We start from the raw sequence: 24,226 nt of genomic DNA on the forward strand, positions 1-24,226 counted from the left end.
ATGTCTTTATTCTCTCATAAGCTTGCATAAATTTTTCAGAATTTTATAATAGCGTGTAAGGAAATATTACTATTTAACGTTATAAAATATTTAACTCAAGCAGTCAAGTGACGTCAAGTTAATCTAGTTATGTGGAAACTAGCCTTCTCACCCTGCTTGGACTGATCATTCCTTTTTCGTAACTTTAGCATAATATGAGAAAAATTCACATACCTTCACCAAGGTTGAACATTATGGCGAAATACGAGATTGAGGGGGAACCATTTAATAGGTGAACACTGTTGCCTAATTTTTACTTGCTTTTAAAATATTAGTGAGGCTAAATGTTATTTTCATGTTTATTGGCCTCTTCTGTTTTATTCTTTGTAACTTGTCTGTTCATGGCTTTTATCCAGTTTTCAGTTTGGGGGCCTGGGTCTTTTTCTAATTGATGTCATTAGAGTTTTGTGCATGGAGATAAAAGCGATGAACTCTGTTTATTCCAGGCTGCAAATATTTTTTCCTGCCTTTTAATTTTATTTTGGTTTTATATACATACTGTCTTATGATCTCTTTTCACTTAATTCTATATGTTGTTTCAGCTGTCTTGTATAGTATTCTATTTTTTAGATTATAAAAATAATTTATTTTACTAATCCCATGTTACCAACATTAGGTGGTTTTGTGACCTGAAATTTCAATCATTAGATCTGTTCAGTGTTGCTTTTTAGTATTAATAAATTCAACAAGCATTTATTAAACACTTATTAAGAAAGACAGTTGCAGTAGATTATTTTATTTGATCAAAAACATTTGCTTTTCATAAAAATTGGATTTTTTTAAACTTGAAATATTTTTATTTTGGAAGACAATCCAGATGTTTGGAAGATAAATAATGATTTTCCTAAAACTTTTGGCTTTATTGGCAAATTTCTTAAAATATGCACTTATTATACCTAGGAATATTTATGTTTATGCTTTTTAGGAAGTAGAAGAAAGTAAAGGCGAGTTATTTGAGAAATCATTTTAACTAAATAAAGCTTTGTTTTTCTTTGTGAAGAGACTATTCAAAGACTAAAATGTCATTTAAGAAGTTTGTACCTTGTCATAGTCTAGAATTTAGTACCTAGGTCTATGATAAGGTTTCTTGTAGTTACATTTATTGTAAAGTTAAAGCCAAAGACACTTTGTAACTCTCTTATGATCTTATGAATCTTAATTAAGACTTGCAAATCTTAACTAGTGGACAATGTATGTTTTGTATCTAGTACCGTAAGTCAGAATGTTGAAAATGTCTTATTCTCATTTTTATTTTTAAAATCTAAATTAAAATTCTGGAAACTGAGTATCTTTTTCACTATTTTATAATTCTCTAAAGTTATCCAACATAATATGGGTATAAAATATAGAGTATCTTAATGATCCAAAATAATTTTTTAAAATTTAAGATCTCCTTTTTCCACCATGCCATTTGTTAACAGATTCTCTGCTTTATAATACACAATGTTGGATCATGAATCAGTAAACAAACAAGTCATTGTTTAAAATAAATAGTGTGCACTGTGTTCAAAGGACTGTGAATTTTTGTTTTGACTTGTTCTTATTATATAATTTTAGTTCTAGAATACAATACATATTGTATTTTAATTTAATACAAAGGTATTTATTTTAGGTACAATATTAACAATTTGTAATATTCTTTAGGTTATTTTTATAAATGTATATGTCTTGACATACTGTGTTTGGTAGAGTGGATTTTTATAGTTGACAAACAATTCCTTATGAGTTTGGAGTGTATACATGTAGGATATGACCTATAGTGATACATACACATACATATAGACAGAAATTCAGTGTTTGAGAATTGAGTTCTGCTTCCCTTTTCAAGGAGGGGATTACTTATAAGACAGCATATGAAAGGACAATATCTGGAGATCAAGTTGAGATAGAGGAGTACCATCTTGCAGATTCTCCATGGGTATTCTAGGCCAAAGGGATGACATAAGCTGAAGTTAGAGAATGGAAGGGTCTGAATTATGCAGCAGGCTGGAAGATCATGGTGACTGGATAAACTCGGTAGAAAGCCAGGTAGGCTGCCCAGGCAGTCAACAGAACAGAGCAGGTGAAGATCAACAGCATGCAGTGGTGTGTGCTCTCTTTATGCCACATCTGGTGCAACATAGTGTTTGCCAAGCACCATGACATCCCTATCTGAGTGAAGGGCACCACTATCCTTTGAGCGATTCAAATAAAAATCTGTGAGTCATCATTAATTCCTTTCCTTCTCTTTGATATCCAACCCACTGACGTGATAAATCTCAAATCCTTTTCCTTTCCCCCTTGCCATTGCCATCCTCTTAGCCCAGGCTCTGATCATCTCACTTGGATTTCTGTAATGGCTTTCCTGATTCTTCATTTGCCCTCTTCCAATCCATTCTCCAGGGGAGCCAGAGAGATCTTTTAAGGAGAAGCCAGATCCTATCCCTCTCCAAGTTAATACTTCCGACTGAATGTTAATTGCCTTTAGAATTAAATCTAATTTCCCTACAAAGTTCTAAAACTTTGATCCCTGACGAATGATTCTGACCTCATCTCACATTTCCCTCCACCCCTGCTTGCTCTCTTGAGCTCCAGCCACACTGGTGCTTTCTCTTCTTGGTGCTTTGCCTTGCTGTCTCTTTTTCATCATCTAGATCTGAGTTCAAATGTGGCTTCTTCAGTGGGGCCTTTCCTGAGCATGCTCTCTAAAGTAGTATTTCAGTCCCCTAACCAATCCCTGTTTCGTTTATTCACATGTTTTGTTTCCTTCATTGCACATGACTTTGTTTAGAGTTCACTCATTCAATATGTATTTATTGTATACCTAGTATATGCAGACATTGTTCTAGGTACTTGGGATTCATCAATGAACAAAAAAGACAAAAGAGAATCCCTGTTCTTAGGGAATTCACATTACTAGGATAGAAAAACAGTATATAATAAACATAATACATAACTAAATTATAGTTACTTTGAGCAGTATGTTGGAAGGCAGCAAGTGTAATAGACGGAGAGTACGGTCATACAGATTTGGAGATCTGGATGGGGTTTAGGGACAGGATGCATATTAAAGAGGATGGTTATGGTAGGCCTCATTGAGTTGATTATTAAAGTAGAGTTCTTTTGTTTCTTTTATTTTCAGCTTCAGCACCAGTCAGCAAAGTGAATAAATACTGCACTTCTTCCAACTTTCATTCCACTTTGGGAAAAAAGAATTTCATCATGTCAAGCATTACGATTGACCCAGATGTCAAGCCTGGTGAATATGTCATCAAGAGCCTCTTCGCAGAATTTGCTGTTCAAGCTGAAAAGAAAATTGAAGTTGTAATGGCTGAACCCTTGGTGAGTAGAGCTGACCTATAAATCTGAAATATTTTCTTGACTTTTGTATTAACCATTGTAATACAAATTTTCCAAAGGAAATAATATACTTGAAAAAAATATTGAAGGAAGCAAGTCTAAAGAGGCTACATACTGATAATTCCAACTATATGACATTCTGGAAAAGGCAAAACTATAGAGACGGTAAAAAGATCAGGAGTTGGTTGGGGGTGGAGGGATGAATAGACGGAGCACAGAGGATTTTTAGGGCAGTGAAAATACTCTGTATGATACTATAGTGATGGATACATGTCATTATACATTTGTCCAAACCCATAGAATGTACAACACCAAGAGTGAACCCTAACGTAAACTCTGGACTGTGGATGATTAAGATGTGTCACTTGTAGGTTCATCACCTGTAGCAAATGCAACACTCTGGTGGGGGGTGTTGATAATGAGGGTGGCTATGCATGTGTAGGGTGAGGGGGTATTTGGGAAAATCTGTACCTTTAGCTCACTTTTGCTAAAACTGCTCTAAAAAAGTAAAATCATAAAAAAATTAAGGGCTAGGTTAGTAGTAAAGTAGTGATTTAGAAAGCTGTAATGACTTTGGAATCTACTTTGATAAGTTACTGCAGGTCACCAAAGAACAAAAATGGATTTCACCAATGGGAATTGTGGAGACAGATAAAACATAAGAGAAAAAAAGGAAAATCTAGAACATTCTGCAAGTTGATGATATGGCAGTAGCCAAACTTGTAATAAACAAGTAAACTTATTTTTAAATGTATGTATAGTACATGAAGCATATTAAAGAATAAGAGGGGCTCTATGTGATTTGAGCTTCTAGTGACGAGGGAGGAAGAGGAAGACTGAAGACAAATGTTTGAGTCAGATTCTGAAGAATTGTGAAGGCTGTTGTAGATAATACAGTTGTTGCACAATAAAAGGGAGAAGAGATTAAAGGTAGAGACTTGTTAGCTATTGTATAGGATTCAACCTGGAATGCAAGGGTCTTCAACTAGGGCATTAACCGTGAAGATGGTGGCAGAAGAAAGTGAGACAAATAACAGAAGTAGAATCAGTGGATCTTGACAAATAAATACAAGTAGGTGTTTTGAGTGAAAGTGAAGAGTTAGGGGTTCTTTGAAGTGTTCAAAAAGATGGTAATCTATATACCTAGGTAAAGAACACAGGAATATTGTTGCAGTAGGAAAAGTAAATAGGGTGATTTTTCTTTTGTTTGTTAAGCTTGAGATACTGGTGATCTAACCACGTGGAATTATTTGATAGCTGGAAATTCTTTTGGGGAACTCACAAGAGATGGTGACCAGAAATAGAGATTTTGGCATCATCTACATGAGGGTGATAATCAAAGCCAAAAGAACAGATGATGATATCAAAGGAAAGAGAGTATAGAATAGCATTATTATTGTCAAATAATATAGACAGGCACTACAATGAACACTGAGAAAATTTTATTGGATTTGGAAATTAACCTGAGAACGGTTTTGGCAGGATGATAGAACTTTAGGAAGTAAGTCTTTGGGTTTGAAGGGAGTGGATGTGTGATGTACCAAGATCATGTGTAGGTTAGAAGTGAGATGATCATAAAGAAGATGGAGGTGGAGAACGTGACAGCTGAAATTCATTTATTCCTTACACAGCTGCATTAGAGATAGGTATTCACCGCCAATTTGAGACTCAGAGGGTTTGTTACTTATCTGAAGCTCAAAGCCAGTCAGTGGCAGAGTGAGGAGTTAGGCACCATAATGGCTTCAGAACCTGTTGGCTTACTCAGTCTGCTATACTTCCTCAGAAGGAAGGGAGGAAAGGAACAGAAGAGAGAATAGGTGATGACCTAAGAAAGGAGGGAAGTTGAAGAAGGTATCGTTATGTGTTCTTAATTTTCTTAGTGAAGTAGGACTTAACTAAGATTGCTAAGATTGTGAAAGTATGTGAGTGAGGATGTGCCTGCATGTGAGTGAGTTTCTCCCTGATCATTAAGTAGAGAAAGGAAACTACTCTGAGAAAAGCATCTATGAAATAATGTATTTGAAGTTTGAAAAATAACAGTTGTAAAAGATTATTAGCCAACATGTATATTTCAAAACTGTGTAGCTCACTGTATTCAATTTAAATCATTCCATGATTGCTTTCCGCATAACAAAGTAATGATTATTTTTATACCAGTGTATATATATTTTATAGCACATATATAATACAAAGTTCTGTTTTAGAAATAAGGTTTACAAGAGCTTATAGATATGAATTAATGATTATAAGATTTGATTATAGATGTACTTAATCTATAAAAAGTTAATTTTCTCCATCAATAGCCTGTGAATTACATGATAGATTGCTACACTAACCTACTTAAACAGCAACGGTAAGAAAGGGAACTACTTTTTAAAAAATACACATTAAAAAACATTTATGGAACATGGTGACTATAGTTGATAATACTGTATTGTATAATTGAAATTTGCTAAGAGAGTAGAACTTGTGTTCTCACCCCCAAAAAAGGTTAATATGTGAGGTGATGGATGTGTTAATTAACTCAGTGGTGGGATTGTTTCACAATGTATACATATACCAAATATGTATACATATACCAATGTATACATATACCAAAACACTTTCAATATATTTCAATTTTATTTGTCAGTTATATCTCAATAAACCTGAAAAAAGAAAAAAAAAGTTTATGAAAAATTTCAAACTTTGATGAAAGTACAGATTATAGTATAATTAACCCCCCAGGCCCATCACCTAGCTTCAGCAATTTTCAACTCGCACAGCACGTTTTTAAAGCACTTTATTACCTATTTTATAAAACATTTTATAAACAGCACCATGTGGTATGGTCCTGTCAGCTCTCGAATGTTATATATTCTTAAAGGAATTTTAATTTTGAAATGTAAAGACCTTGAGAGTTAAAATATTAAAAGATAATATAGGTGAAATTACCTAATTTGACTGAGTCAGTAAAATGGTGATTTTGTGTCTTTCTCCTTCCTTTTTCTTCCGATGCCATTGTCACTGTCGTAGGTTCTGCAGTGGCCTTCTAACCAGTCAAGAGGTGATCTATCGCCTTTCCATTTTCCTTGCTCTCTCCAGACTTTTCTATATCTAAAACAAGTATTATCACCATTCCTCTTTAAAGATCTTGCTCACTTTTCATTGCTATGAAATAAATTCAAGTTCTTGGTGGGTCCTTCCAGCCTCTTCACAGTCTTCTTACTCTTTGTATACTGTCTCTCAATTCTCCCATCCTGTTGGATGCTGTGATGCTTGATGTTTCCTCTGTGTATTCTTTTGCCCTGATGTGTTTGTTCTTGTTTTTCTCTTGGTCTAAAATGCTTTTAACTCCTCTGTTTTTTAAACCTTTACTCATCCTTCCAACCTCCCATATGTTCCCTCTAACGTAGTGATCGTCCTCCAAGCTAAACGAATCTTTGTTGTACCATAATAATTTGTTTGTACTCCTAGATTCTGACATTGCCATATTATGGTTGATTGCTTACGTGTTTGTTTCCTCTGATGTGAGCTGCTTGTTGCCTCTCTTTCTGCAGCACTGCCCGTGGTGGTAGGTGCTTAGTAGAAGGTTCTTAGTAAAGGTTTGTATTTTAAGTTGAATTGAGCCCTAAGGCCATTCTGTGGCATGTGTCCTTTGGTCTTCTAACAAAGCATAATGTCATTGTTCTAGCCTGGGTTTCTAATAGTTCTTTCAGAGTAGTCTGATGCTGACTATATTTTATTCATTCATTTAGTAGCTAATTTCAGAAACATCTGTTATGTAAATCTAAGATGAGATGATAAAATTATTATGAATAGTTTTATGAAATTATTCATAAACTAATGAATAGTGGTGAGGATTCCATCAGAAAATAGATGTTTCTCCCCCATCCCCACACCTAGAAGAGTCAGTCCTGCTTACTCTTCCTCACACACCAGGAAGACCCCCAATGTCGTGGGCTGCAGCAGCCAAAGGCAAACACTGGCTGAGAAAATCCCCATATTTTCTAGATTTTTTACCCCTATATTCCTGTATACCAGCATAATTTCTTCTTATCTGCATCAGATCTCTGCCACCTTTGTTTGACTTATATCCAAGTCTGGGTAGATTGTGTATTATCTACCCAGCATCAAGATTAAATAATGAAAATACATTTAATCTGATATTGTCATAATGCTTTTATTATAGCTTCAGATGCATTTACTTGATTTCATTTATTTTAAAGTTGACTCTGTACCCTTTTAGGTAATAAACAACCATCCAAGAGGACTCTCTTGAGTTTTCAAATGAAACTCTTGCAGGGTCACTGTAAAGAAAACAGCATTCATGGATTGTTAGATACAAGGAGACTGGCACATCCTATGCTCAGTTGGACAGCAGGTTCCAAAAAATCTTAGAAGCACACATGAGAATGGCTTTTGCAAACAGATTTTAATCTACCACTAAAATGAGAGAACCGGCGTCTTTATTCTCATATTAGAAGCCTTAATGAAAGGACGTTAAGGAGGCCAAAAGGATCAAAGAGAAGCTGAGCTTGATTTTTAGCCACAATTCATTTTCATTTTAGAAGGAAGATTCAGGAATGATGGGCAGTCATTGATTGAAATTGCAGCTTGCAAACTATGCAATCCAATACCTTAGGTTTCTTTCTTCCTTAAAGGAGGTGGATCAATCCTGGGTAATGATCCAGGCACATCCAAGCTTATCTGTTAATCTTTTAGATGGCCAGTGACTAGAAAAGAAGATGGGGAAAAATGCTTTAACCAATCACCTGCTGGTTTAGACTTTCTGTAGTTGGTTTAGACCCAGCATTTTTACAACTCTGCTATTTTTTGAGAATAGTATATATATATATATATATATATATATATATATTTAAAAATGTCTTCTCCCCATATGATCTCTTATTTCTTCCAAAAATTTTGCTTTCTCCTTACATGTTTGTTGTAACATGTTATAATTTATGATTGAGGCACTAAACATCTGACTGGGGCCTTTTTGACTGTGGTCTTCAGTGTGTAATCAGCTGAACCATCAGTGTTGCCTCTCTTTCTGGGGGCTAGTCAGAATCCCCAGAGAAGGTTCCCCCAGTACCCTAAATGGGAGGGTTTAGGCTTGGCTGCTAGCATTCTGGGTCTCTAGAGGCAGAAGGTAACTGGGTTTTGTGATATTTGGTGTATAAATTTTTACTAAGCTCCCTGACTTCAGTATGATAACCTTATCTTCAACTGTACTATCCCTCAGTCAGTGTTTATCTTTTTTGCCCCTTCCTAAAAAGGGCAATTCCTGCGTGGGTAAGGTGGAGGGACAGTCAACCTGCTAAGCAGAGTGAGTGAAGGGAACAAGAGGGAGGATCTAAATCTTTCTAATCTTTCTTAAACAATCCTTCAATCAGCCCTCTTACTTTTTTTCTTTCTTTTTTTTTTTTTTTTGGTGAGGAAGATTGGCCCTGAGCTAACATCTGCTGCCAATCCTCCTCTTTCTGTTTAAGGAGGATTGGTCCTGAGCTAACATCTGTGGCAGTCTTCCTCTATTTTGTATGTGGGACACCGCCACAGCATGGCTTGATGAGCAGTGTTGTAGGTCCATGCCTGGGATCCAAAACCATGAACCCTGGGCCGCCAAAGCAGAGCATGCGGACTTAATCACTACACCACCAGGCTGGCCCCAGCCCTCTTACTTTTAGCTTCACCTTCACCCACACTTTCAGAGTGCTGAAGTTCTCCATCCTGAGACTTTTGGGAGTTCCGAGTGTCAGCTGGATTATCTTTCCTTCACTCTGCATGGCCAGCTCACTCACTTCCCTCCCATTGTGACTCAAGTGTCATCTTCTCAGTGGTCCTTCTATCTAAAATCTCAACCCCCATTCCAACGTCCTATCCTAAAGTCTACCTAAGATAATATATTTTTTCTTTGCTTTCTCATTAGACTTTTAGCTCTGTGAGGACAGGGATTGTTTTCCATTGTGTTCATGGCTGTGTCTCCAGAGCCAAGAGCTGTTCCTACTGTACTGTACACTCAGTAGATGGTTCAGGTGAACGGATGAGTAGCTGCAGGAATGAACAGATGTCTTGACTTTTCCCCTTGCCTGCTTTGGACTCGCTGTTGTTTGGTGAGATAGATAGTTATGCTCTTCCATCTGCTTTTTACCTCTTCTCCCGTTCTCTCTGACCTTTTGGTTTTAAGCTTTATAAGTGGGATTTTAAGCGTGTGCGTTCACCCTGCCATCTTTAGTTGCATATTATTGAAATATTTCAGTATCATTGTTATGCTATCAAAATCTTTTCAATAAACTCTGTGGCTTTCCCTGGAAGCTACATGTTGCTATTGGTGCTCTATTCATATATCCTAGTTAAATAACCAATTTAGACTATAAAAGATTGTGAGCCTTAGTGTCATTATTAATTTTTTATATTATTATGAAATAATGACATTATAAAAAGTGGAAATAGTTCTAAAGGTTATGTAATAAAAGTAGTGACTCTTCCTTCCATTCTGAATCAAGATAATCTCTGTCCACAATTTTTAGTCTACCATTGTTCATGTCTATTATTTATCTATCTCTGTAGCACCTGCCACCTTTTTTAAAAGCACAAATGGGAAGTTTTATCTATATATATGTGTGTGTGTGTATGTATATATATATATATATAATTTTTTTTCCTGTACCTAGATATTTTTGTTTAGTGATATAGATTGGAGATTGTTCTATATCAGCCCATATCAATTTGTTTCTTTCTTCCTAACAATTTAATATTATTTCAATAAAACTACCACAAATTTTTTTTTTTATCATTATTTGTTGGTAGGCAGTTTGGGACTTACCTCAATTTGGGACAACTCTGGGAAAAAAATGCCACAGTAAACATTCTTGTACATAAGTCTTTGCATTCATATATATGTGAATATAGAGAATAATTTGTATCCTTTTTGTTGTTGTGATAATGGCTTGCATGTACTATAAACATATTTTTGAATGGTTCATCTTTTCAAAATCTCATATCAAAAGACAGTACATCTGCTTGGACCTTGATTAGGGCATCCTCAGCCACACTATAATGACACTGAGAGGTTAATACAAAGTTCCTCGTTAGTAATTTATATTTAATGCAATACACTTATTTCATGTTGTACTAATGGTGACATGAGTATCCTTTTGCATTCAAAAATCATTTCTGGGGGTCAGCCCAGTGGTGTAGTGGTTAAGTTTGCACACTCCACTTCTGTGGCCTGGGGTTTGCCGGTTCAGATCCTGGGTGTGAACCTACTCGCCACTTGTCAAACTTTGCTATGGCAGGCATCCCACATGTAAAGGAGAGGAAGATGGGCACAGATGTTAGCTCAGGGCCAGTCTTCCTCAGCAAAAAGAGGAGGATTGGTGGCAGATGTTAGCTCAGGGCTCATCTTCCTCAAATAAATAAATAAATAAATAAAAGAAAAATAAAAAATAACTTTCAAAAAGCATAGTAGAAAGTTTAGATGATCATTCTAAAAATCTCAACAGAAGAATCAGTCATCATATATTTGAACATAATCCCAGGCATCTCATATTCAGCAAGTTACGTAACTATATTTGGGGTAGCCATCAAGACAAGTAGGTAGAAAAACTGACAAAAGGGATAACACTAAATATGTTATTTTAAATTAAACTAATTATGGTAAATTTTGTTTGAATTAACAGAACAAAAGTAAACTGAAACTAAAATGATTTAATTTCTGAATTTCAGACAAATGTTTCTTTTACAGAGAGAATAGGTAAGAGATCTTTAAAGCTAAATGTAAACATTAACGTATATACAGGGGCTGGCCTGATGGCATAGTGGTTCAGTTCGCGGGCTCGGGTTTGGTGGCCCAGGGTTCGCAGGTTCGGATCGTGGGCTCGGACTTCCGCACACCACTCATCAAGCCAGGCTGTTGGCAGCGTCCCACATAGAAGAACTAGAAGGACTTACAACTAAGGCATACAACTATGTACTGGGGCTTTGGGGAGGGAGAAAAAAAAAAGAGGAAGATTGGCAACAGATGTTAGTTCGGGACCAATCATCCTCACCAAAAAAAGCATTAAAAAGCCCACTTCTCTTCTGTAACCATAATTCTCTTGATTTTACTGTCTTAGTTCTATCATTAAATGGATTTGCTAGATACCACCAAGCACTGGAAACCCAACAGCAACCCTCAAGTTTAAGAATGTGAAGAAGTAATCTGTGTTCTTTGTAGAAAACTCAGAAAATAAAAATAAGCTAGTAATAGTACAACCACGAAACAATCTATATTCCTGGTTCTTATTATTAGTGTATGGTATATATATATATATATTTCTAGAGCTTTAAATTTACTTATATGTGTGTACCACCATATATGCATTCTATCCTTTTATAAGAGTATTATATCTATTATTAATTTAGTTAATACATTGAAGATGTTTGCCTAATCTATAAATTTAGTTCTTCCTGTCATTTTACTGGCTTTGCAATATTCTAATTTATTGATATACCATGATTTTTTAACTCAAATTATCCATTGTTATGCATTGATGTTGCTTTTCAATTTTTACTGTTTACAGTGAATGTCCTTCTAGCCACCTTCTGTAAATGTGGACACATTTCTTTTCCCTGGGACATATTCTTTCCTTGGATCAAAGAGGAAATTAAATCTGAAATGATGTTTATATTAGTCAGCATTCTCCAGAGAAGCAGAACTGATAAGGGGTGTGTGTATGTATATATAAAAAGAATTTAGGAATTGGCTCCCATGATCATGGAGGCTGGGAAGTCCCGAGATCTGCAGTGGGCGAGCTGGAGACCCAGGAGAGCTGATGGTGTCAGTTCCAGTCTGAAAGCCAGCAGACCCGGGAAGAGCCGATGCATCAGTTTGAGATAGGAAGAAAGGCAGGTCTGGACTGATGTCCCAGCTCACTGCAGACAGGCGAGGGGAGTTCTTTCTTACTCCAGAGATAGTGAGCCTTTTGTGTTCTTTTCAGGCCTTCAGCTAATCAGATGAGGGCCACTCACTTTAGGGAGGGCAGTGTGCTTTACTCAGTCTAGCAATTCAAATGTTAATCTCATCCAAAAAGACCCTCACAGACACATCCAGAATGATGTTGACCAAATATTTGGGCTCAGTCAAGTTAACACATAAAATTAACCATCATAATGTCCAGTGTCCATCAAAACTTTTATCTGTCCAGGGTTTTCTTTAATCCCTCTTCCTCTCAACCTAATGCAACAAAGTATCATAACCCATTCCTTCTCTCCTTTGATAGAGGCCTCTGTATGTGGCAAGGGTGATCTTTCTATTCTAACTTGAGACAGTGATCTAGAATGACCCTTTCATGGGCATGTCTTCATACAAGCAAGAATGATTTCACATGCAGATGAGAGAGGGTGGAGAGGCCATAGTATCCATTATGCCCCGCAGACCCAGTGGTTGAAGGGTAAAGAGTCTAAGCTTTCCACAGTGAGTCCCACCGCACCATCTTTAGGTCACAGATATTGCTTGCCCATAGTAGGAACTCATGTGTTTTTTCAGTAAACAAATTAACAGAACAGATGGAAAGTTAAAAAAAAAAAAAAAAAGCATTCCAGTAATGCTGTGTGCTGAAGCAAGATGCAACACTAAATCAGAAGCTTCTCTTGATACCGTTTAAATTAATAGGAAGCAACCATACTGAAAGGTCACCTCATGAAAGTATTGTATTTTACTGTCAATACACTGTTTCTTTCTTTTTGAAGTATTCTTTTCCCTTGGCTTGTGTTGTATCATGGAAGTTCAAATGGTACAAAAATCTGTACAGGAACAACCTTCCACTCCTAACCCCTTTTCCTAATTGTCCAATTTTTCTCCCCACTTGCAAACACATTTCTTTCTCTCTTTTTTTTAATGAGATAGTCTATGTATTTAATAGCAAGTGTGAGTGTGTGTGTATAGCACGCTCTCATTATACCTAGGAGATTATTCCATGTTAGTATGTATAGAGCTATGTCATTTGTTTAAAAGTCGTCACGGTATTCTTTCTATTCTATGGATGTATCATAATATAGGTAGACTTTAGTTATTTCTAATCTTTGCTGTTGCAGATGAAGCTGTAGTGAATATTTTATGAAAATCATTTTACAGATGTGATTATGTGTGTAAGATAGATACTTATGAGTGGAACTTTTGCTGGGTCAAAGGATGTGTACGTTTTAAAATTTTGACAAATATTGCCAAATAGTATTCGAAGGATGTTGTTATCTATTTACTTTCTCATTGGCATTATTTGAGAGGACTCTCACCATTTGAGAGTAACCTCACCAAAACATCATGCTGGCAGACTTTTTGAACTTTGCAAATCTGATAGCTAGGGAGTACTTCTTTGTGTTTTTAAATTGCATTTCTCTTCTGAGTGAGGTTAAGTATATGAACAGATATTTAGGAGCTATAAACATTTCCTTTTTGTGAACTATCTGTTGATTCTTTGTACATTTTTTTCTGTTGGGTTATTGAATTTTTCCCTTAATGATCTATAGGAACTGTTTGTATGTTAAGGAAATTAGACCTTTGTCTATAATATCTATTACAACTATTTTTCCTATTTTGTCATTTGACCTTCATTCTTTTTTTTTTACTATGCGTATACTTTTTTATTTATATGTGGTTGAATTTACTATTTTTGTTTGTTTCTGCATTTTGTATCATATTTAGAAAAGTCTGAGATTGTTAAAAAAAGACTGCCTACAGCAATACATCAAAAAGATCATACATCATGATCAAGTGGGATGTATTCCAGGGACACAGGGATGGTTCAACATCTGCAAATTAATCAGTGTGATGCACCACATTAACAAAATGAGGAATAAAACCCACATGAACATCTCATTAGATACAGAGAAAACATTTGACAAGATCCAACAGCCATTTATGATAAGAACTCTTAACAAAATGGGGATAGAAGGAAATTACCTTAACTTAATAAAGGCCATATACTACAAACCCACAGCCAACATCATACTCAATGGGGAAAAACTGAACGCCATCCCCCTGAGAACAGGAACAAGACAAGGATGCCCACTATCACCACTCTTATTCAGCATAGTACTGGAGGTTTTGGCCAGAGCAATAAGGCAAGAGAAAGGAATAAAAGGAATCCAATTAGGGAGTGAAGAAGTGAAACTCTTGCTGTTTGCAGATCACATGATCTTATATATCATCAGAAAACTATTAGAAATAATTAACAACTACAATAAAGTTGCAGGGTACAAAATCAACTTACAAAAATCAGTTGCATTTCTCTACTCTAATAATGAACTTACAGAAAGAGAACTCAAGAATACAATTCCATTTACAGTTGCAACAAAAAGAATAAAGTACCTAGGAATAAATTTAACGAAGGAGGTGAAGGACTTATACAATGAAAACTATAAGACATTATTGAAAGAAATAGATAAGGACATAAAGAGATGGAAAGAGATTCCAGGCACATGGATTGGAAGAATAAACGTAGTTAAAATGTCCATACCTCCCAGAGCAATGTACAGATTTAGTACAATCCCAATCACAATCCTAAAGACATTCTTCACAGAAATAGAGCAAAGAATCCTAAAATTCATATGGGGCAACCAAAGACCCCGAATTGCTAAAGCAATACTGAGAAAGAAGAACAAAGCCGGAGGTATCACAATCCCTGACTTCAAGATGTACTACAAAGCCATAGTGATCAAAACAGCTGGTACTGGGACAAAAACAGGCACACAGATCAATGGAAGAGAACTGAAAGACCAGAAATATAACCACACATATACAGACAGCTAATCTTCAACAAAGGTGCCAAGAACATGCAATGGAGAAAAGACAGTTTCTTCAATAAGTGGTGTTGGGAAAACTGGGCAGCCACATGCAAAAGAATGAAAGTAGACCATTATCTCACACCATATACAAAAATAAACTCAAAATGGATCAAAGACCTGAGGATAAGTCCTGAAACTGTAAAATTCCTGGAAGATAATATAGGTAGTACACTCTTTGACATCAAACATAAAAGGATCTTTTCGAATACCATGTTTTCTCAGAAAAGGGAACCAAAAGAAAAAGAGACTAAAGAGCTTCTGCAAGGCAAAAGAAACTAGGATCAAAACCAAAAGACAGCCCACCAATGGGGAGAAAATTTTTGCAAATCATGTATCTGATAAGGGGTTAATGTCCATAATATATAAGGAACTCACACAACTGAACAACAAAATAAGAAACAATCTAATCAAAAAATGGGCAGAGGATGTGAACATTTTTCCAAAGAAGATATACAGATGGCCAATAAACACATGAAAAGATGATCATGCTAATCATCAGGGAAATGCAAATCAAAACTACACTAAGATACCACCTTATGCCTGTTAAAATGGCTATAATCTCTAAGACTAAAAATAAATGTTGGAGAGGGTGTGGAGAGAAGGGAACCCTCATACACTGCTGGTGGGAATGCAAACTGGTGCAGCCACTATGGGAAACAGTATGGAGATTCTTCAAAAAACTAAAAATAGAACTACCATATGACCCAGCTATCCCACTACTGGGTATCTACCCAAACAACTTGAAATCAACAATCCATAGTAACATATGTACCCCTATGTTCATTGCAGCACTATTCACAATAGCCAAGACATGGAAGCAACCTAAATGCCCATTGACTGATGATTGGATAAAGATGATGTGGTATATATATACAATGGAATACTACTCAGCCATAAAAAAAGACAAAATCATCCCATTTGTAACAACATGGATGGACCTGGTGGGAATTATGCTAAGCGAAATAAGCCAAACTGAGAAAGACAAACACCAGATGAATTCACTCATATGTGGAATATAAACAAGCACATGGACAAAGAAAACAGTTCAGTTGTTACCAGGGGAAGGCGGGTAGGGGGTGGGCACAGGGGGTGAAGGGGAGCACCTATGTGGTGACAGACAAGAAATAATGTACAACTGAAATTTCCCAATGATGTAAACTATTATGAACTCAAGAAAAACCTACCACCTTTCTTCTAGGATTTTTTTTCTAGGATTTTGATGATTTTGTTTTAAAATTTTAAAAAACACTTAGGATTCATTGAGGTAATGATGTCACGTAATATTTCCTGCAGACAATCTAATTATCCCAATGCTATATATTAAGTTTTCCATCTTTGCTACAATATTTGAATTTCTGCCCTTGTTATTTTTCCATCTGTATTTGTGTCTATTTCTGTATTTTCTTTACTGATATAGTGACTTGGCATAATCAAGAATTATTTATTTCTCCATATGAACATTTAATCAGCTTATTGGATTAAAAAATTTCTGTTTTTACCAGAGGATCATGTTAAATTTATAGAATTTAGGGAATGTTGATAATCTTTGTGAGGCTGAGTACATAAACGTTAACTGTTAGAATTTCTCAAAATTTAAATCTAGGACCTCGTCTTACCTATGTCTTCCTAGGTAGTTGACTTTGTTTCATGAACTTGGTTACTTTCTATACAGTGATGGCTTCCAAATTTCTCTCTCCAGGCTAGTCTGCTGCTCTTCTGTGTTCTTCAAGCCCCTATTAGTCAACATCTTCTCTATTATGGCTTATAGGGACGTTAAACTCAATGTCACCAGAATATGTCCTTCCGTTTAAACTTTGTCTTCCCGTTGTATTCCCCCTTTCAGAGAGCAGTACCACCATCCATCATCCATGTGTGCAAACTGGAAACCTAGGAGTCACCCCGATACCTCTTTTCTGTCTCCTCCTGTAGTTACTTTCTCATCCCCGCCCCCCCCCCCCCCCCCACCCCAGTTATAGGACTTATGGCCACTCTTTTTGGAGGGTATCCTGGAGAGAGCTCTGGCTCTGGAGCCACACTCAGGCTTGAATCCTAGTTGTGTGACCCTGGGCAAGCGGGAGGCCTACCTTTCTTTAAAACAATCTAATTACAAATGAAAACAAAAACAAAACCAATTCACAAATCTAAACTGCATATCATATATAAGATTTCTAATATTTTGTATATATACTTTTTTTTAATTGTAGGAGAAGCCATTATCTAGATCTCTTCAGAGGGGTGAAGATCTTCAGTTTGACCAGGTATGCCAATTTGGGGGGAATATATTTTCCTGAAAGGAAAGTGTTCATTGTAATAGTCTAGTCTGAATATATCCAATATTAAGAAATGTCTTTATTTTGTTTAATGATCCTTTATATCTTTATACACTAGATTCAGTCTAGAATTGGTAGATTGTTTTTTAACAAAACGTGTGAAAAAGTTCGCATGAACTGTGAACTTTATAGTTCATAGGATGAGCTGTGAACTTTATTGATTTCTGTTCATTTAGCATTTTAAAATGTTTTACTTTTCATTGTTAATCTCTCTTCTGTGCCATTTGAAATTTTCTCAGAATGTTTCCAATTACAGCCCTCAATCTTTCCTTGTGTACCAGTTTTTACGTAATAGTATTTTACCTTTTAACATTTATTTTTTCCGATTGTGATATTAGAACCTTTATATAGAATGCCAGTATCTAAAAATTGATGTAGTATTCCTCTAGTGTTAATTCTTTCCTCTTGGCTGAGATTGAACGTTTGATCAAGTGTTATTTTATCATAATTATGTTTGCTCAAGAGTTATTTTATTATGTGTTGTTGGCAAAAAACCAATAACCCAGATTAGCTTTCTCTGCCATCTAGTACTTTTCTCATTATTATGTATCTAGGAAATAGAAGTTAATGTTCATATGAGTTTAATTGACTAGATCAAGCTGACTGGTTAGAATTACTTGGTGGAGACTTACCAGAATACTGTGTTTCTGGCTCTCAGTCCAGTTCTGCTGAATCAGAATCACCTGGAGCAGTGCCCTGCCACCTGTGTTTTCCCATAGCTCCCTAAGCGATTCTGATGCCTACACTTAGTAAATAGCCACTGGTCTATGAAGAAACCATGAATAGGAAGGCTAGTCCTCTGTTAACAGTAATATTAAGATAACCTTATATAATCTTAATTATAATCTTAATGTTAATTATAATCTTAATGTTAATTATAATCTTAATATTCAAATCTTAATTCCACTACAAAAGGTATCAATTATTACTAATTATTACTTATTTATCTATTAATATATTATTTTAAAGGTATTTAGATTATTCACATGTCTAATCTACTTCACTAATGATGAATGAATGTACATTCAGAATTTGAAATCCTGTTAAACAACATTTTAAGGCAAATTTCCAATTGTTTTCTTATGTAAATGATTAATAAAATTATAAATGATGATGCCTCATAGCTTGATTTTTTTTTTTCCACAGTAAAAAGCTATGCATGTTATAAATTGTTTTAATATATATTTATAGTGGCAGGTGGTGTTTTATTTTTCTCTAGATATTAAAAGCGATTTCTTTTGAATGACGCTATTCATTCTTAATAAAACAGTTAAATAAAATTAGAATCTTTTTTTTCTTCTTCTTGTTTTCTTTTTGGTGAGGAAGATTGTCCCTGAGCTAACATCCATGCCAATCTTCCTCTACTTTATATGTGGGGTGCCACCACAGCATGGCTTGACAAGTGGTGCGTATGTTCTAGGAGGTGAACTCGTGAACCCCAGGCCACCGAAGCGGAGCACACAAACTTAACCACCATGCCACCAGGCTGGCCCCATAGGATCTTGTTTTTATTTTAATTCCCTGTATTACAAACTATTTACCTTTGAAATTATGGTAATTTATAAATAAAAGCATGATTAAAGAAAAGCAGAGACAATGAAAAAGAGAACAGCCTACACAATCAGATAAACTCATTCTTTTTTATTTTCCTGGATGAAGTACATTTTGAAGTTATATAAAGAATTTAAAACATTAGGAAAATTACATGTTTGATTCCTATTGGTATCAGTTTATCTTCTTTATCTCCCTCTTCCTATAGTCATGGAACTGAAAGGCCTTGAGTATTTCTGCAACCCATAGTTTTTTAGTTAAGAAAAAAAAATGAAGCATGTTTGACTGTATGCTGATTTTAGAATGTTAATCTTAGGGGCCAGCCTGGTGGTGTAGTGGTTAAGTTCACATGCTCTACTTCGGCGGCCCAGGGTTCACTGGTTTGGATCCTGGGCACGGACCAAAGCACTGCTTATCAAGCCATGCTGTGACAGGCGTCCCATATATAAAATAGAGCAAGATGGGCACGGATGTTATCTCAGGGCCAGTCTTCCTCAAAAAAAAAAAAAAGAATATTAATTTTATGAGCAGTGGGTTGAATCAGATACAGAAATTCTTATGAAGAGAGAATTCTTTTCTTGCAATCCTCAAGATGAAGAGTGACCTTAGGGATTACTAAAGGTAGCTGGTGTACCTCTTACCACCACTGCAGGCAAGTTGGGTTCATTCATGGATTAAATCTGATATTCACCTAAAATTCGAATAGTTTCAGTGATGCCTCAAATTGAGTAGCAACTGTTCATCCCACTACATTTATCTTTATGTGTCCATTTTTATATTCTAAGCTTTAAAAGCTTGTTTACAATACATTTCTACTATGTTTATTTGCGGGTATCACAAATTAATTATAATTCTCTGTTCTGTGTCGTAGCAGCAGTACAGAGTAAATTGGAGCTTTTCCCAGAGTTCTATCATAGTGTAGTCATCTTTGTTTCTACATCTCCTCATCCATTCTAGTGGCAACATTTTAGAACCTTTTAATTCACATGAGCACAGAGGAACTGGCTGGGGCACGAAGTAGATATGGTTTTTTCATGTTATACATGACAGTTCTCCCAGAGATATCCATTTGTATAATCAGGGATGTTACCGATGGCGTGTTTTTACACGTGAATGGCATGTGGTGGCAGCAGAAAGGTTGACAGCCACTGAATGGGTTTAGTAAAGTTTGATAGTGGGTTAAACTTCTTAGCCCACTTTATTGCTTGGCTAAACCCTTAGCCCTTATTTTTATTTTAAAACATGCTTACTGCATTTGAATTACTATGTTTATTCTACAAATGTTAATCATTTCTAGATGATTACTAATAGAGTTAGGAGTGTGGTACTTCAATTTTGTATTTTATTTTCGGGTAATGTCCTGTCTTTTCAGTTGATAAGCTCTATGAGCTCAGTAGCAGAGCACTGTCTCCCTTCCTTACTTCGCACCTTGTTTGACTGGTACAGACGCCAGAATGGAACTGAAGATGAATCTTATGAGTATAGGCCTCGATCTAGCACAAAGTCTAAGGGGTAAGTGGCTTATTTTCCACTGTTCTACCTAGAATCAAAACATTTCCAATGAAGGGGCTATGATAGTGTTATCAACTGAAGATTGTTATTTTTTGGTTTCTAAGCAAAAGCATTGATTACTTTTGGTATGAAGGTGGCAGTAAGAGGAAAGGGTAGTCCTTACTTAAATTGTAAGTCAAAGGAAGGTACCAGCTAAGCTAGGTGCAGCTCTGCAGTACTAGTCATGCAAAGACAGGAGTGCCCTTTCAGCAGTTCAGTGAGTAAATTTTTAATTTTGATAGTTTTAATAGCTTTAATAGTTGTAGAAGTTAAGAAAATATTCAAAGAAGGTGCCATTCACGTGGTTTGTGAAGGGAGGCAATTGTTGTGATACAAGAAGACTGCCCAAACCCTGCATTATAATACCAGGGACTCTTCTTGGTGCCCAAATCCTAGAATTGTCTTCACCTCCTTCAAATGTCTCCGGGAGATCTTGACTTTTCATAAAACATCTCTTTGTGTTCAAGTGATGGTCCGTGGTTTGGAATTGAACTTTAGTAGATGCAACTCATGATTTTTCAACTTAGATTTGTGAGAAAGTTACCTGGCATTGTATTTTCCTCAGAAAATTATTACTTTTATTTCAGTTCTTAATAAAAAAAAGTACTGATCAAATATGGAACAATGTTAGGTTTTCTAAATGAAATTTAAAATATTTTTCTTCCTCTTACTAATTCTTTTAGATTAGGTTTAGTTTCTGACAGATATAATAGTGAAATGTGTATATAAATACCTAATGTACAAAAAGAGAGAGAATGTGAGAACATGTAATACATGCGTTGGGTTATGAAAAAAACTTGTACTAACAATTGCTGTGGAACACCATATTTATTAGGAATTCAGTACATAACGTGAGCCATCCCAATTTGTTCTTGTTTCAGGGATGAACAGCAACGTGAAAGAGATTATCTTCTTGAAAGGAGAGACTTAGCAGTAGATTTCATTTTCTGTTTAGTTTTAGTTGAAGTTCTAAAGCAGGTAAGCTCTTTTATTTCCGCAAAGTCTGTATTTCTTATTCTTTGCTTATGCCTTTGTGTTTTAGTTACCTTATTTAAGATGTCACCTCTAAAATTCTGGTCCACATCAACTGAATTCCTGTAATTCAATTACACTTCGTTCAGTTGCCTGGGGCTTTCGTGTGCTGTACCTATCACTGCCATTCTTTTTACTTTGTATGCCATCTAAGATGTGAAAGCTTGTTAGCAAAATTGGGCTGAATAGAAATTGTGTTAAATAAGGTCTGTTGGCTGCAAATACAGTCTGCCTGTCATTCACCTCCTTCAATCCACTTTCTAAGAATTTGTCTTCCAAAGCCCTCAAGCCTACATTCCAACGTGGAATGGTTGAGCAGTTACAGTTGAGGAATGGAGGTGATCTGACATGGGTAAAGCTGAATTGTCAAGTGCAAATGGTTCTCAGACAAGTGAAAATATCTCAGGGTAATAAATTATTTATGTTTATTCATTCAGTGAGTATTAGAATGCCTACTGTTCACTGGCATTGCTCTAGGCACTACACTCAAGAGGCTAACATCTGAATGGCATAGACAGTAAAGATATAAGTACATAATATAATCTACCATCTATGTTTTTACTGTTCGAAATCAGTACAAATATACATATAAATACCTGTACTGATTTTGATAGTATTTTTTTTATAGTTCGTAGTCTTTAAAAAGTTATATATAATTCAAAGATAATCTATCTATTTCCAACTATGCACATTGTAATGTTTTGAAAAAAGTTAGGAAACCTAAAAGAAAAAAAAAATCACATCTTGCATATGACTTGTTTGGACAGTGGATTTTGTTTCTGTTATATAAAATGGAATAGAATATATAATATGACAATAAAGAGAAAATGTAAGATATAAAAGTTAATTGATAGCCTATTTTTTGACCTAGCCAATATAAAAACATTTGAATTATGTGATCATTTTTACTTTGCATTTGTTTTTACAATATATGCAAAAAGACATTGAAATCTGCAAATAAAAATAATTTTAAATATGTAAAAATAAATAAATGAGTTAATGAAAGGTAAAGTCACTTTAATTTGTACCTTTCATTAAGGTTTTTTAGTGGATGTGGGAAGGAAATTTCCTCTGGGAGTTGTGCTAACAAGCCAGATTTGCTCTCTGTGATCTCTCAGGCTAGCTGGGATCCTAAGACCCTAAATCCGAAGTAACGAGGGCTTGGAGGAGCTGAGGAGCAGAAACGCAATAGACCATGAATGGACTTTGACTAGGGCTCATCCTGGTTGATCTCTAGCATCTCTTGTATGCTAAATGTAGGTCAGTTAAGTACTAACTGTAGGTCATTGAAGTGGTTAGGTCACCAGCGTTTGCACTTCTTTGCTTAGTTAAATAAATAGTACACGGTTTCTTCTTCCAGCAGGAGAAGTTGCAAACTCCCTACCCTGACATCCAGGGCCCTCCCTGATCCGGCTCCTTTGTGCCTTTTCTCCTTTGTTTCCCGTGACGTTCTTCTGCCTAGCAATCAGTCTCTGTTCTTGTCTAAAAGTTGCCCCTAATTGCACTGGCTTCAGAACTTCAATGCATAGACAACCCTGTGAAGGTTTTTCTTTCTCGTCTTCCCCTCCCTCCTTCCCTGTCTTTTTTCCCTCCCCATCTTCTTGATCTTTATCCTCCTTCTTTTAAAATATAATCCAGATAGCTCTTCTGGTATAAAAAAACATCAGCATCTATAAACTCAAGAACATTCTTTCAGTGGGCTCGTTTTTCAAGTCCACTGCACAGAATCCTTTCAGACCCGTGGTTCACATGGACTCAAAGTGTGAAAAAGAGAAATACAGTGGCTCTAATAGCTCATCTTTGCCTTTGGTTCTGTCGCCATGTTGTTCCAACCTACAGTTCCCTTTCCACTTACCTTTTCTCCCTTTTACCGTTATCCTCAGACTTTCATTCAAATGTACCCATCAAAGAATAAAATACATCACCAAGAACATAGATATACTTTTATTCATTTAAATCTTATATGGGTTTCTCTTTCCTAGAAAAAGGCAAGTCTTCAAAACCTGTAAAACCACAGAAAATGAAGTAAAAATCAATAGAACTTTCTGAAATATCATGACAAACTAACCCAATTTTCTTCCATGTCAAGGTGATATAGGGTTTAATAGATCCAGAGAGTAATCAATGTAATATATCTTGAATTTAATAGGACTTTTAGTTTTGTCCCAGATAATATACACATATTAAAATGTGATTCAGTTTTATTTTGATGAGGTGGACAGTCCTGGGAGCATTGGAAGTATTATACATGGCTAGTTCAGTCTTAAGGAGGAGTAAATATTCTTTGTGGATCAGTCTTTGACCTTGTGTTTTGTAAATTTTTTGTTTCTTGAATAATTTGTCATAACTTTAGTAATAATCACACATGTTTAGAACTCTTGGTAATACATAAAGACTCTTAAGTCCTTTGTAGCAGTTGTCATTATAATAGCCTGGGAGATATGCATGACAAGTGTTTCCATCCTAGCTGTATCATTTACTTTCTGTGTGACTTGGGCAAGTTATTACCCACTAACTCATTCCTCCTCTGTAAAAGAGGGATGGTAATAGTACCATTTTTGGAGAATCATGAGAAT

General features: G+C 35.7%; 1 protein-coding gene across 1 annotated transcript in view; it reads left to right on the forward strand.

Moving 5' to 3' along the window:
* Nucleotides 1–24,226, forward strand: part of LOC124232912 (protein furry homolog-like) — a 243,199-nt gene that overhangs the window by 98,808 nt on the left and 120,165 nt on the right. Inside the window, exons 4-7 of the mRNA XM_046649823.1 lie at nucleotides 3,161–3,360; nucleotides 17,391–17,444; nucleotides 20,440–20,579; nucleotides 21,500–21,596. Coding sequence (XP_046505779.1) covers nucleotides 3,241–3,360; nucleotides 17,391–17,444; nucleotides 20,440–20,579; nucleotides 21,500–21,596 — 411 coding nt within the window. The 5' untranslated portion in view covers nucleotides 3,161–3,240. The remainder of the gene's footprint in view (nucleotides 1–3,160; nucleotides 3,361–17,390; nucleotides 17,445–20,439; nucleotides 20,580–21,499; nucleotides 21,597–24,226) is intronic.

This window comes from Equus quagga, unplaced genomic scaffold, assembly GCF_021613505.1.
Source record: "Equus quagga isolate Etosha38 unplaced genomic scaffold, UCLA_HA_Equagga_1.0 146_RagTag, whole genome shotgun sequence".
Taxonomy (NCBI): Eukaryota; Metazoa; Chordata; class Mammalia; order Perissodactyla; family Equidae; genus Equus; species Equus quagga.